Source organism: Varanus komodoensis, unplaced genomic scaffold (genome assembly GCF_004798865.1).
Source record: "Varanus komodoensis strain SLA01 unplaced genomic scaffold, ASM479886v1 scaffold26, whole genome shotgun sequence".
NCBI classification, from domain to species: domain Eukaryota; kingdom Metazoa; phylum Chordata; class Lepidosauria; order Squamata; family Varanidae; genus Varanus; species Varanus komodoensis.
In genome coordinates, this window is record NW_025335684.1 from 13,887,396 (window position 1) to 13,902,197 (window position 14,802).

At 49.0% G+C, this 14,802-nt stretch overlaps 1 protein-coding gene across 2 annotated transcripts in view; it reads right to left on the minus strand.

Moving 5' to 3' along the window:
- Positions 1 to 4,102: 4,102 nt before the first annotated feature.
- The window catches only part of DECR2 (2,4-dienoyl-CoA reductase 2), a 15,815-nt gene continuing 5,115 nt past the window's right edge, over positions 4,103 to 14,802 (minus strand). Inside the window, exons 5-10 of one of the 2 annotated variants that reach the window (XM_044433751.1) lie at positions 13,802 to 13,937; positions 13,357 to 13,481; positions 11,648 to 11,741; positions 10,497 to 10,601; positions 8,378 to 8,566; positions 4,103 to 5,097 (exon numbers count right to left, since the gene is read on the minus strand). In XM_044433751.1, the coding sequence (XP_044289686.1) occupies positions 5,063 to 5,097; positions 8,378 to 8,566; positions 10,497 to 10,601; positions 11,648 to 11,741; positions 13,357 to 13,481; positions 13,802 to 13,937 (684 nt within the window). In that variant the 3' untranslated portion in view covers positions 4,103 to 5,062. Of the gene's footprint in view, positions 5,098 to 8,348; positions 8,567 to 10,496; positions 10,602 to 11,647; positions 11,742 to 13,356; positions 13,482 to 13,801; positions 13,938 to 14,802 lie in introns of both variants that reach the window. The other variant, XM_044433753.1, reaches the window with a different exon arrangement.

Consider the following 14,802-nt stretch of genomic DNA (forward strand, 5'->3'; position numbering starts at 1 on the left):
CTGGCTTCATTCTTGGTCGCTCCGTAGTCCATGTGCTTCTCTGCCAGTGCAGTGTGCCCTCCCTCTCCATGGGGATGGAACCATCGTTATGGTCAAGTCTGGTTTCCTGGGGGTAAAAGCAATTCCATGGTAGGTAGAGGTGTATAGTCCACCAAGTGAGACTGGTCTGTACTGGTCTGCAGTGGAGCGCCAAGCATTTCCATTTGGAATCCCTGTGCTGATGTTAAGTACGAAGGAGCCATAACTGGAGAGAACTCTGCATCTTTCTTTCCTGAAGATCTTCCCTACAGCTACATACATCTTAGTAATTGCACACACACGAGCACACCTGTGCGCGCGCACACACAGGCCCAGTTTGCACAAAATTATAACCTACGGGTTGCCCCTGCTGCAGGCAAGGGGCGTGAGCGAGCTGCCTTGCCTTCCTTCTGGATCAGCTTTAGTCAACCTCACAGGAGTGCACTATTCTTAGTTTGCTTGTGAACCCCAAACACTGAGTTGTTGAGAGTTAAATAAGCCAGCATTTATCCCAAGAGCCCAGAATTGTGGTTTCTGGTGTCACATTGTTGATTAAAGATAATTGGAAGAAAAAAAGTGGGTGCAGGGAAGCAACGCACCTGCTACTTTGCTTATGGCCTCACTAACTAGTAGGCTAAACAACTCATGAATTGATGTTGTGTGTGAGTCAGGTCTCTGTGACCCAACTCACATTTGGTAACCCACAATTAAGAAAATGTGGGTGATTGAGAAGACAGGTGGGAACAATCCATGGATTTCAACTCTGGGTTGTTCTTAGTCCAGCAACCCATTGTTTCTGACTGGGATCTCACAATAAACAACCCATGAACAGTCCATCCCTGAGTTGCTCATTGCAGTGGGTGAAGACAAGAGCACAGAAACCAACATGCATACTTCTCATTTGTTCAACAATTCATGTGCAAACCAAGCGACACACACACTCTTACCAACCATCCCCAACCTGGCATGCTCAAATCTGTTCCTCTATGACACCTATTATCCCCAGCTACGTAGCTTAACCAAATGCCATGTTGTAGCCCAGCACATCTGGAGGGAACTAGATTGGAAACGATTTTAGGCGCAGAATCTAAAATTCAAAATGCGGGGGGGCAACATAGGGAGGAAAGGGAAATACTTGCTATGGAAAGCGGCTTTCTACAAGGTCAGCTGATTTGTCTACATAGTTCAGGATCGTTTGCACTGATCAGTGGCAACTCCCCTGGGTCTCAGGTAGAAAGAGTTCTTTTCCAACACCTGATCCTTCTACCTGGAGGTGCTGGGGTCTCACCCTGGGACCCACTGGATGCAAGTGCTTTTCTTCTCACTGAACTAAAGTCTCTCCCTTAATATGTATTTTGGCTTTTATTAAACAAAACCAAACCTTTTATCTTATTAAAATGGATGCTTTTCAAGCCTCTGCAGAAGCCATCAGAACCACAGATAACATCCTTCACGGACTGAACTCCCACGCGGATGCCTAAATCTGCATCTTCTCATCACGTGAAACACGTGGGAAAGCTGCCCTTGTGGACACGGGGCCCACTTCTAACTCTGCCCCAGCGCAAGTTGCCAGTTGGCCTAAGGCAGGCATGGCTGGAGGAGGATGCTCTCCCATCACCTGTCGGTTGCCATAGCTACATACAAGGGCCTTTTGTACAGGAGTGGGAAGTGCCTGCATCAGGAATCGCATTGGCTACCGGGGAGGGGGGAGGATTAATTGCCTAGCAACAGTTCACTTGATAGCATTCCATGCAAGGGAATGACAGGCAGAAACCCGCCTACAAGCTGGCCAGAGCGACACTTGCAGCATGCAGTGCGCGCGCTATTAAATGGCAGGCACTCAAGGATCTGGAGGGCCCTTGGGGAGAGGCTCTCAGCAGCCCCTTCCTCCAGCAAGTCTGCCTTCTCGCCACCCTTGTCACCAGCTGCTCTGGCTCCCCGCCATCTTCCACATCGTTGTTCCCCCTTGCCTGCCACTAAAGCAGAGTGCCGAGCAGCGACAACAGCGCCTGCTCCTCCTTACCAGCACCACCGTAGTCTGGGCCAGAGTGAGAGGCACATATACAAGTAGGCTGCACTGACTAGGAGCAGCAGCAATCCAGGGACCCTCATCAGCAGGCCCCTGCCAAAATGCCCCCCACCCCGGCAGCTGCCCAGCCCTGCCTACGCAACATCAAAAACTGCATGTTTACGGTACAGCAAATATATCTGAAGAAGGCCTAAACAAACACTTCCATCAAGGTTTCTTTACAACAGCCTTCTTCTCACTGGTGCCAGTGGCTGGGGATGATGGGATCTGTGCTTCCAAAACACTGTGCTAAGGGGAGGGGTCATGGCACAACAGCAGAGCTCCTGCCATGGACTCCAACCTGCAACGCTGAAGAGGTGCTGTGGGCAATATCAAGCTAACCGGGCCGAGGGCCTGACTCTGCATGGCGGCTCCCCAGGTGCCACATCTGGAGGGTGCCGGGTTGGGGAAACTCACTTAAGAAGAAGCGTATTGGCGAAGAGCGCGAGTTAGAGGACACGAGCCATTTGCCATGACGCCAGTAGATGGCCTGAAGAAAGCCACGCTCACAGCCTTCTCATCTGGGCCCTGGGTATAACAACATGAGTGACAGCGTCGTAAGGAGGACTCATACTGTGAGGCCCAGGATTTCGCAAGTGCTAAATAAATGACGATGGAACATTAGTACTAAAATACTTGCAGCCTGCCTGTCAACCGAGTCTCCAGAAGGGCATTCTACGAACAAGGCAAAAACACAGACATTATACAAAAAGCAAACCGCATGTTAAAGACACCCACAAACCCCAATTAGCAGCAGTGTTAATCACACCAGCAAACCGGAGAAGACGCTAAGGCGGGAGGTCCCTCGGGGGGGCCCTCTGGCAGGAAGTCACTGTAAAGAGCTCTGTTCTAAGAGATGGGGAACATGAAGCACGGGCCCCCGGCAAGACAGCGACACACACAATACAGCAGGGGCTAGGTGGCCTTGAGGGCATTGATTCGACAGGGAACGGTTGCAGCCCAGTGGCGGAGCCTCTACTTTGCAGGCACTGAAGTCCCCGGTTCAAGCCCAAGCATCTGCAGGCAGGGCTGCAAGAACTCCCTGAAGAGCTGCTCAGTGCGGACATAACTGAACTAGATCAAGCAAGAGCCTACACAGGCGCAGAACAGCTTCCTATGTCGTTGCAATGGGAAAGCAGGTTCTTGCTCATGACCCAGGGAACTCCAGCGAGCTGAAGGCAAGCACGCACCTGTTTTGCCCACCTCACTCGACAATCCAGGATTCAGGCCAGATCCAAACTTCATCAGCCTTAGAGATCTCCCACCCAAGTACTAACTGCCTGACTGCATAGGTTCCCCCACCTTTTTTTCTATGTATGTGCTTGTTTTTGCTTCTTTGGTATTCTCAGCAGTTTTATGATTTTTGTTTTGTTGCAAGATCGTACAAATCAAATAAAGTTATAAGAAGGAAAATGGGTCAGGATAAAAGTTGAGTTACTTGCCCAAGTAGCGAAGTACAAGCCAGAGCTGGAATCTGAGCTCCAAACTTCTCTTTTGAAGCAGGTAAAGAGGATGGTGGTGAGCAGTGCTTTGTTGTGGAGCTTGTGTTCCGATTGAAAACGATACCTAACACAACTCAAAATAAAAATCAGGAGGGTGACGGAACCTGGTAGGTGACATGAGAGAGGAAGAGCTGAGGACTTGAGAGTGAGAATAAATGGTAATTTCTCCCAGTGGAGGGATGTAAAGTGGGGGGTTGGATGGCAATCTGTGCTATGACCTATGTTCTTCAATTTAGTCGTAAGTGATCTGGAATTAAGAAGCAGCAGTGAAATGGCAAAATTTGCAGATGATGCCAAATCATTCAGGGCTTCCCTAATGATGAATTTATTGGCTGGAGGGCCATCACAGTGTGATGCTGAGGGTGTGTGACTGAGGACGTGAGAGATCCTGGTTTGTGCTGCCATGCTCAGCCATGTGTTTGGGCCAGTCACTTACTCCTCATCCCAACCTACCTCCCAGAGTTGCTGTACAGAATAACATGGAGCATCAGCATCATCCAGAGCTACACATAGGTGAATTTGTTATCTGTAGGTGCATTTATTGGAAATGTAAGAAAATTAGTACGTGTAATTGTCACATTTGTTTCCAAGTATGCAAAATTGTACAGCTACACTAAGAGCCTTGTCCTTCAATCTCCCATCAACCTTACCCAGCATGGCTGACTTAAGTTCCACACCCTTCAATGACACATTTATCCAATGGTGCCTTGGGGCAGAGTTATGATTTAGTGAGTGCAACATAATGCACACGATAATCAAGAGGGGAAAACCCCTTTCCCGTGAGCAAAGGACCCCCACGGTACCTGGCTGTTGTTTTAGAAAGTGATCCCATATCGAAAACAAAATTTTGACAAACTACAAGGATTACAAATTGAATTTATGAGGCAGAGGGGTTATTTTAGCTAACATAAATGTACAAACATGTGAAATTGGCAGTTTGGTCTGAAATTGTGGTGACTGGACACAGACAATTCAGGCTGATGGGAAAATATTAACCACATCTGCATGCCTGTGCACACATGAACACGCCTTTCTTGAGAAAGGCTTGGATGGCAAACCTCATGGATGAGGCAGAAAATGTGGAATTTGTAAAAAAGGAAAATTTAAACCAAGTCAAATGTACTCCTGTCATTGAGAGGTACAGATGGGACATCCCTTTCTTCTATGCTGCCATGCCAGGCAGCTGTTCTATGTCACCAAGTACTTAATTTGAAATTGAACAGAGAGCTGAAAATATGGCAAAGGTGGCTGAAAGAATATAGGACACTCTGTAATGTCCACGTCCTTGTGCTATCAATCAAAACTTCCTCTTCTTGACACCAAGGAGAATAATCTTAAAGATTGTCATTCCCTCTGTCAACTAAATTACTTTGCAGCTAGAGAAGTTGGGTGGCTGCCACCTTTGGCTGCACACAGATATTCGTGGAGAAGCATCTGAGCAGTAGCAGCCTCTCCATGAGGCTCTGAGGGTCTTTCATTTATCTTTCTTTAATTCAGTGGTCCAGAAATCTGTAAGAAACAAGAGGATGAAGGATGACATTTACATGACACCCAAAGCCAATGGATGGAAACAAAATCTGCAAAAGGGGGAGTATCCGGCTAGACAGCTAAAGTAGTGTTAAAATCAATTCACTGTACACATTTTTAGCAAATTTGCAAATGGCTGCAGGATGTTTTGAGGGCACAAACAGTATTTTCCTTGCATTTAGAGGAGCAACATGTGATGCCTTGGAAGATATTCCCAGCGGTGCATGTGAGAAAGGAGAACACATTTTAAGATGGCCCTGGCCACCAGTCGCCTATAAAAAGAACTGGTGCTGCAAAAGAGAGCCAGTGTGGTGTAGTGGTTAAGGGCATGGGACTGGAACTCGGGCGATCTGGGTACTAGTCCCCGCTCAGCCATGGAGCCAACTGGGTGACTTTGGGCCAGTCACAGACTCTCAACCCAACCTACCTCACAGGGTGGTTGTTGTTGTGGGGATAAGATGCAGGAGGAGAATGATGTAAGCTGCCTTGAGCCCTTTGTAGGAAAAAGGCAGGACATAAATTGGGCAGGGGGGGGGGAATGGATGGTGCTGCTGTTTAAAAACTGCTGTCCAGTTTCCCACTTTTTAAGGCAACCAACAGTGTGATCCTGTACTTTTAAACTTAAACCATTTAGAGGTTTATACGTTAAAAGCTTTATATTATATTTTCCCACTCTGTGAACCATCCAGGGAACTTTGTCTACTGGGCGGTGCAGAAATGCAATAAACAAATGGATATGTTCCTTCTCAGAAGTGAGACCTACTGAACTCAATGAGACTGATTCCCAGGTAATTTCACAAAGGAGCTGAGTTTAACTAGTGTTAAAAATCATGCATTACTATAACCATCTATTTAGACAGAAAAATGACCTATAGTGTGAGCCAGTGTAGTGTAGTGGTTAAGAGTGTGGGTCTGGGACTCAGGCAAACTCAGTTCTAGTCCAACTAGGGCCAACTGTGAAGCTGGGGCTTCAAGAGGGCCAACTTTGGCCAGCTGAAGGCCAGACTGGGGAAAGTCTCCTGGGATAGGTTAGTGGAAGGCAAGCGAGTTGAGGAGGGGTGGATGGCACTCAAAAGGGAGGTTTTGGAGGCGCAGGCCTTGACGATACCTAAAGCTAGTAAGGCAGGGAGGCGAAGGACAGTGCCGCTATGGATGCAAAAGGAGGTGGTAAGAGGGATTAGATGCAAGAGGAAATTCTGTGGGAAATGGGCACTGGGGCAAATAGACAAAAGGGTATACCAGGAAGAGGGGGCCCAGTGCAGAAGGATTCTTTGCAAGGAACACAGTGGATGTGGTTTACCTGGATTTCAGCAAGGCCTTTGACAAAGTGCCCCATGATATCCTGGTGGAGAAACTGAGGAGATCTGAGATAGACCAAAGCAATGTCCGATGGATTAGGGCATGGTTGACTGACCGAAAGCAGAGGGTAGCCATTAGTGGGGAATCATCAGAATGGCAGCCAGTGACAAGCGGGTCCCCCAGGGCTCTGTCCTGGGGCTGATCCTGTTTAATCTTTTCATTAACAACATGGAAGAAGGGGTGAACAGTCTGCTGATCAAATTCGCAGACGATACTAAAACGGGGACAGTGGCCACAACTGAGGAGCAGGTTCTCCAGATCCAAAAGGATCTGGACAGACTATGGAGGTGGGCAGGAGACAACAGCATGGCGTTCAATGTGGATAAGTGCAAGGTCTTGCACTTGGGGCATAGGAATAGCTGTCATAAGTACAGGTTAGGTGATAAGTGGCTGGACAGCAGCACTTGTGAAAGGGACCTCGGGGTACTGGTTGACTGCAGGCTAAACATGAGTCAGCAGTGTGATGCGGTGGTCAAGGGGGCAAACGCCATCCTTGGTTGCATAGCCAGAAGTGTGGCTTCTAGATCAAGAGAGGTATTACTACCACTCTACACAACTCTGGTGTGCCTGCAACTGGAATATTGTGTTCAGTTCTGGGCCCCTCATTACAGGAAGGATATAGCCAGGTTGGAATTGGTGCAGCGTAGGGCCACAAGGATGGTGGCCAGATTGCAGGGGAAGCTGTATGAGGCGAGACTGAGAGAACTGGGTCTTTTCAGCCTGGAGGAAACTCTGAGAGGATCTGTTGGCAACATATAGGTACGTGAGAGGGTGTCACATGGAGGTGGGTAGAGACCTGTTCTCCCCTGCAAAGGAAGGCAGGATGTGCTCTAATGGAGCAAAGCTCAGGGAACCAAGGTTCAATTTGGATGCCAGGAAGTACTTCCTGATGGTTATGACCCCGAGGGTATGGAATGGGCTTCCACAGGAGGAGGCTGAGGCCCCATCGGTGAGGGTGTTCAAGGATAGGCTAGACTTGCACATGGTAGGCATGTCTTGAGCAGAACCGGCTAAAGCCAGGGGTCAGACTAGATGGCCCGGGAGGCGCCTTCTGACTTGCTCTGCTTCTATGTTTCTAACTGGGTGACTGGGCCAGTCACATACTCTCAGCCCAATCTACCTCACAGGGTTGTTACTGGGGGAATAAGATTGAAAGCAGCAGGAGGAGAATGATGTAAAGCGCTCTAAATTCTTTCTTTGAAAGGCAGGATCTAAATCTAATAAATGCAATAAAAATATAGGTCTCAGCCTGCTCAGGTCAACAAATCTTTTTTAAAAAATATGCATAGGATAATACCCTTACCTGGTGAAATACTGCAAATCCTAGAATATACCCAGTGGATACAGCTAAGACCTCCTTGACTGCCGGGACCTTCGGATTAGCTTGCTAAGCAAGAATCCTACTTGCAGCACAACCAATTTCCTGCCTGTCTCCCTGAGACTAAGTCCCACTTTGCTTCCCGGAAACTCAGTACAGAACTGCAGCCATGCTTTCTCCTCTTACATAACAGCTGTTAAATAACAGCGTATCTCACAGAATATGTTCAGCCCGGGAATTCGTTTCCAGTAACAGCCCCAATTTTGGAGTCCTTTCAGCACAAAAGCCACTCCAGATTTTCCCCTAAGTTCTCTTCATTTCAGCAGCCCTGTTTGGGCAAGGGAAAAGCATTACTGACTAGCTGTGGCTACAACTGGGGGCCGGCATCTTTTGTGGATCTCCTGTAAGCCACCTTGCGATAACTGCACGGAAATTCCCAGCACAAGAGAACATCACACAGCACGGATTTTCGCCCAAAGCCGGAAGAGTGAGCATTTTTCTGACTCAAGGACCTTTTCTGGCTATCTAATCCCACAGAGCGGGAAAGAAACATCACCTAGAGCTTAGCAGAGTTTGAGGCAATACCCAACAGTGACGGGAAGTTGTTCGCAGAGGTCATCCAGCTCCCGCCGTCTATCACCAGCGTTGTGCCAGTCACGTAGGAGGACAAGGGGCTGGCCAGGTACAGGACGCCATGGGCAATCTCCGTCTTATTCCCTGCCCGCTGAAGAGGGATCGTTTTGTAGAGGTTTCCTTCCTCCAGCTGAGGGGGTACTGAAACAGATGGAAGGACGGAAATTCTTTAGCCATTTAGGAAGAAACGAGAAAGTCAAAGGGGGACAAATGACAATCAGTCAATACACCCCGCAAAGTAAACGTTTCTTTCCCCGTAACGAACAGTGCCCTAGTCCTCGTGGCCCCAGATCTGGGAAGGTGGTTGCAATGCACATGACCCTAATGGCTCAGAACCGGAACTGGGCAGCAGCATTTCTGTCCTGCTTTTCCTATAAGGAGAGAAAGACTGGGTACGTGGTTCCCTTTCCCCATTTCATCTTTCCAGCCATGCCATGAGGCGGGCTGGACGAAAGGGCAGCAGTCCAGTCCACACACACTTGTTCCATTTCTTTCAACCCTCAGGGACCAAGCAAGAGGCAATGTATTCGTCTTCCACCCTGCTCCTCCACAGCCAGTGAGAGCACCTAAGCTACTCAGGCACGCGACATCCCTGGGCTTTTAGCATTACCTCTCAAATCTGGAACCTGAGAAGAAACCCTTTGCTCCAACTCTGGTTTTCTGCAGAAGAAACAAGCTGGAGTTCCAGGTTTGAAAGCCCTACTAAAGTTCGGGATGTAGCATTCCTGGGTTGTTTAGCCTCCGTGCTAGGAGGAGGCAGCAAGTAAGACCAGTCAAGCAACAGGGACTGGCATGCTTTCTCACTCTTTGTAACCCAGAATTACCCAAAACCTGGGTTACTGCTGTGTACAAGCTGGGCCCGTCACTAGCCTAGATTTAGTAAACCAGATTGTGGTGCCTTCTGAGTGTTAAGCCATCAGGTGACCTTTGATAATCTGAAACTGAAAATACTGGCAGTGCTGGTAGGAGGCGGCTTGGGTGCTGACTAAAGGGAATTGGCCTTTTCAGCGCTCGAGGAGACGGTGCTTCAAGGCGACTCTCCAAGCCAGACCGTGGGGACTTGGCCACTGCTCCGCACCAGGCCTCCTTGCCTTTGCTACACCACTGCCAGGTTCCACTCGGCCACCATGCAGAGGATCCATTCTGCAGTCCTGCCTAGGCTCCCATGCCTGGCAGGCTTCCAGAAAGCACCCCATCTCTTGCCTGTGCCAGTGGCTACCTGGGGTGGCAGAATTCAGAAGAGACCAAAGACACCACAGTTTTCCGCTTTGTTTGTCTGAAGAGATACTCAGTCACCTCGTCCTGACAGATGCCTGCTGGCGGAGATATAAACTGGTTTTTTGGTCCTAAGGATTGCATTTCTGTAAGCTTCAAGCTTTCCTCAAGTCTGCTGCTACCTCCCTCATGTGTGGACGGGGCTGCTTCGCCTACAGAAGGATCAGCACTCACGGAATAAGGTCCTCTGTTAGCATACAGAATGCCCAAGCGCTTTCTGAGAAAAAGGAAAGCAGGGCCCTGATTGGTTGCAGGGTAGGAGGATACTTTGGGCACTCCCTTCACCGCCAGATGATAAAGTCACCGTTGATAGTTCCTGCTTGCTGAATGAAGGTTATTTGTTCTTATAACTTACAGCCTGTGGGCTGGATGCAGCGCCCCCACTGCCTAATTGAGCCTCAGCTGCTACCCCACTGAACTGCTGCTGAAAGTCAGTGGAGCAGCAGCTGCGGAAAAACACTGATTTTCCTGTAGAAGAAAGGCATGTGCGCTGTTCGTATCTTTCTTTAAACCACATCACCCTGCCAGAGGCATCATTGGAGCTTTAGAACAAAATGTGCACCCCATGCATGCCTTTTTAAGGGAAAATCAGCGGCAAACCTGGACTCGCCACAGCTGCAGATGGTACAGCCCCTGCTAGGTCCCAGGCAGAGGGGCTGACCCTTGGACAAAAAGAAACTGTTCACCTCTTTTATCAATCAAGGATGATGTAGGAATGTTTTAAATAAATTATGGGTAAATCAGATGCAGAGGTGCATCACACCACAGATTCTGCCATCAGAATTCCACCCCTCACCTAGACGCCGATGTCCCTCTGTGCCCAGAATGGGACCCGGTGCCAGGCTGTTCACTCTGATTTTGTTCGGTCCCCATTCCACAGCCAGATGTTTTGTCATTGCATCTGTGAAGGGAGAGACAGGCAGATTCAATTAAAAAGAGTTGGCAAAGGAAGGATGGATGAAGAATATTAGGCTTAGAAAGGGCTGAAATGGCAGCGAGGCACATCAGCTCTACATTTCAAAAAAAACACTTGCTGTATCTGGAAGCAGTTTCCCTAAGATATTAGAATGGAATTCTGGCATGTTGGAGAAATAGCATGCACGTGTTGCAGTATTAGGAAAACCAACAGAATTTCAGAACTTTACAAAAGCAAAAGCCACGAAGAATAAGCCCACCACCCAGAAATGTCTCCAAAACCAAAGGGCTGTTCAAAACCCAGTGAGATTTCCAAAAGTCGGGTTTCAGTTAAAACTGTAGAAATGTAAGGTATGCAGAACAGGCAATAGGGTATGATTACATGTGCCGGCAGATCCCTTTAAGAACAAGGGGCAGGGCAGCCACAGCCTAGAGGCAGCCCTGCCAAGATTAAGGTCTGCAGCCTATCTTGGAGCAGCATCAGACTGTGAGATGTTCCACAGCCCCTACGTGGAATTTCAAGTGGATTTTTATATGCACTTTCCAAAACACATGGTCTTTCCTTATGCATGACCTACTGTGCACCGTCTCTACTGCATGCATTGTCCCCACTGACTTAAGCTTGATTTGATTTATTTGGAAAGGTATGCTTTTTTATTCATGAGCATTTTAAACTCTGAAGCACACTTTTTTCCTGCAAACTACACTGCAGTCTTGTAAATGAAAGGACTCCCAAGGCAAGAACTGTTCAGCTGGCAGTTGTGGACTGTGTGAAATGATTACTTTTGCACTGGATTGTGAACTTGATAGATTTTGCACCCATCTCTGGCCAAGGAAAACGTTTAGCATGGGATAAAGGGGCAGGCCTTGCCGTATCACCATTACTTGAGGTGAAAGCTGCCACTGCGTGTTTTCCAGAATGAAAGAGGTGCCAAAATGCCGTCACTCTGAGGGAAGCTCATAAAAATATCCTCCAGCTGGATAAGGATGCAGAAGAAGACAGGAAACACAGTGGATGGAGTTCCACAGTACCTATGGCTGCCTTAGCTGTCCCAGCATGCACTTGGAGAGCCTGGCCCTTGTAGCTTAGGGTTGCGGTGATGTTTACAATGACTCCTCCACGGTCCTAGATCAGCAAAACAAGAGTCAACTCAGGCGACAACACCAAAAGTATCAACAGCAAGTACAGGAGACGGGACAGCAAAGGAATAAAAGGCAAAAGGAACTCAGCATTCAGGAGCAGCGGCACCAACACTCTGCTGATTGCTAAGTGTTACACAGCGGAGCCAAACGGAAAATAAGATGCAACCCGCAAAGGAGGTTGGTGCTTTTTATGTCCTCCATTACAGCTTTTATTCTGCGCTAGCAGCTCTCTACAGGGGCAAACCTATTTGAGAGATGGAGGGCGGCACCACAGCCCATTCCTATGGAGCTCAAAAGAAAAGCTGCCGTGGATGAGAGGCCTCCTTTGGCAATCCCAGTTTTGCAGCGTTTTGTACGTCATCATGCCACACCTGGCAGTGAAATCCAGTGCCATATGAGTAAGTATCGTCTGACCATGTGCCATGTGACTAAGGGCACGATTTTCTGGGGAACGTGGGAGGGAGGGTACTGCTGTGCTTGCGGGGGGTGCTGCCCGCAGGAGCAGGCAGGCAGCCAGCCCTCAGGCTGGACAAGGTGGATGCTGCGTCTGATGCAGCACAGCTGTTCTTATGGAAAAAGAACGGTGTGCCCATCAAAGCATTTGCAGCCTCTCGCTGATTTAACTGTTCAGATCGCAAAAGGAATGATGTCATCCCAGCAGCCTGTCAGGAAAAGCAGGTGCTGCTCCGCCTGCTTTCCTGAACACACTGCTGCACTTGCCAGCGACTCGTGCCCGGCTTCTCCCACACATGGACGTGGGCCACATTGGCACAGTGCCCTCCTGCAACACGAGGCACCCCTTTCAACCACGTCCCATAAACACAGGCACACACTGGTGGATGGGAGATGACCGCACGCAGGAAGAGGCCTGCCCCATACTGCAGACTGACAAGGGGGCAAAAGTGAATGGGCCATCCATTGGATCTGTTTAGCTCTACTAATCAGCGTATTCACCAGCTCCTTGCTCAAAAAACCTGGGAAATAATTCTAATAAACGTTTCTTGCATCCATGTCTCCTATGTTCCTATCATCCAGATTATACAGTAGTAAGAAAGCAACTAGAAAGGGCAATTGGAATGACAGCAACACATTTCTCGGGTCCTTATACTTTAGCCCTGCACTGTCTCAAAGTGAATTGAAGCAGTCCTGGACTAGGTGAGCAAGGACCGGCAGGGAACCAGGAGTCCGTCATTTCGATGCTAGTGCTGTGACCCCAGAGTCAGTAGGAGCAATGACCAGGGATCAGAAATGTGGGCCCATCCAGATGCTGCGGGTCTGCACCACAGCCTACTGCTGAGGGATCATGGGAATTGCCACCCATGAACATACAAGTGGCTATACATTCCTCCATCCTGCAGTGCACAGCCAACCCAGAATGCAGCAGTTGAAAAATGCATGGGTCCCCAGCAGGCCCCCACAACCTGTGCTCTCTAGATGTTTTGGCTTTCTACTTCCATCATCCCCAGCCAGCACGGCCAGTGGCCAGGAATCCTAGAATATCTGAAGGGCACCAGGGTGGGGAACGCTGATCCACAGGGAAGGGCTGCTGGGCCAGCCCAATCTGTCACTCGTGGGCCTTTTGCAGGAGGAAAACTTACGCGAAGGCACTTGTCGTACAGGACTTTGGAGACATTGAAAGTTCCCAGAGTGTCGATCTCAATCACAGTTTTGTAGGCATTGAAGGACAGAGAGCTGGCTGGGCACAGGAAGTTGCCAGCAGCGTCTGAGGAGAAAGATTGGGGTCACTGCAGAGGATGACAGCCAGACCAGCACAGGAGCTCAGGCCCACACCAGGAACAGCAACTGTGACTCCAACTTTCCCCAGGGCGGTGCTTTTCAGATGTGTTGGACTGCAGCTGCGAATGCGGGGAGCTTCAGTCCAACACCTCTGGGAGGCTGACCGATTACATAAATTCGAACAGCCCTCCCAGCATCCAAAACACCTGCCCTTCTAAAGCACCCACCAGTGACCATTTCCTCCTGGCCTAAAACATGAATGCAGATGGCCAATGCTCCACAGAATACCAGTTCCCAAGAACTCACTGTTAACAAGGATATCTATCCTCTCAAACGCCTTTAGGCCCTCATCCACAGCTGCCGTGATCATCTGTGGTTGCCTGACATCCATAGAGAGGGGGAGACATCTCTGTCCAGTGGCTGCTGAGAGTTTCTGGGCAGCCTGGAAAAAGAAGTAGAGAGATCTGGCCTGAAAGGTGACCAGCACCTTCTGCAACCGACTGGCACAAGAGCATCCGCACGGGCAGCTGGCATCACATTCTCCCCATGCTCAATATTGGTAAGCCATGCATGGGGCAGCTTTGCCCATCTGCAGCTATGTACTGTGATCTTTACAAAAATTCTTCTAAGGGTTTCATACAAGCTTCTTCAGCAGGCAGAGCGGCTGCAAGACATTTCACTTTGCCTGCAGCAAAGATGGTGTGCTTCTCCCGATACTGGCATAATATTAATTACTGTACTTCTAGCCAACCTTATTCCTGCAAAGAAACCAAGGCAGCTTACAAAGTCCTCCTCCTATTTTATTTGTGAAGTAGGTTAGGCTGAGATTTAGCCATTGGCCTAAAGGTACCCAAGTGAGTTTCGTGACTGGGTGGTGACTAGAACCCAGATCTACCAAGTCCAAGGCCAACACTGTAACCACTACACCACATGGCTCTCTTGGTGCATCCCTCTACAAAGGCCGAATGGAATGACCCCATGTCCTATTTCGGCACTGACAATAACAATCCTGTTATTATTCTATTTCACTGCTATAGTGCCCCAAAGCTGGAGCTCTCTGGGTGGTCCACAGCAGTTCACATAAACTGCACAGGCCGCTTCCTCACTGCACCTCCCCATCTACCCCCCAGCCACTGAAAATGCCACCCTTCCTGCAGGTTCCAAGGTTTTGCTAGGATGTGTGGGAATCACACATGCCCCAATTTACCATTGTTGCGACGGAGCAGGAACAGAACTTCTGGTCCTTTGAGGTTCTCCAGATCATAGCTCCTTCTCCTCTCCCACTTCCTTCCTCCCCAACCAACAGC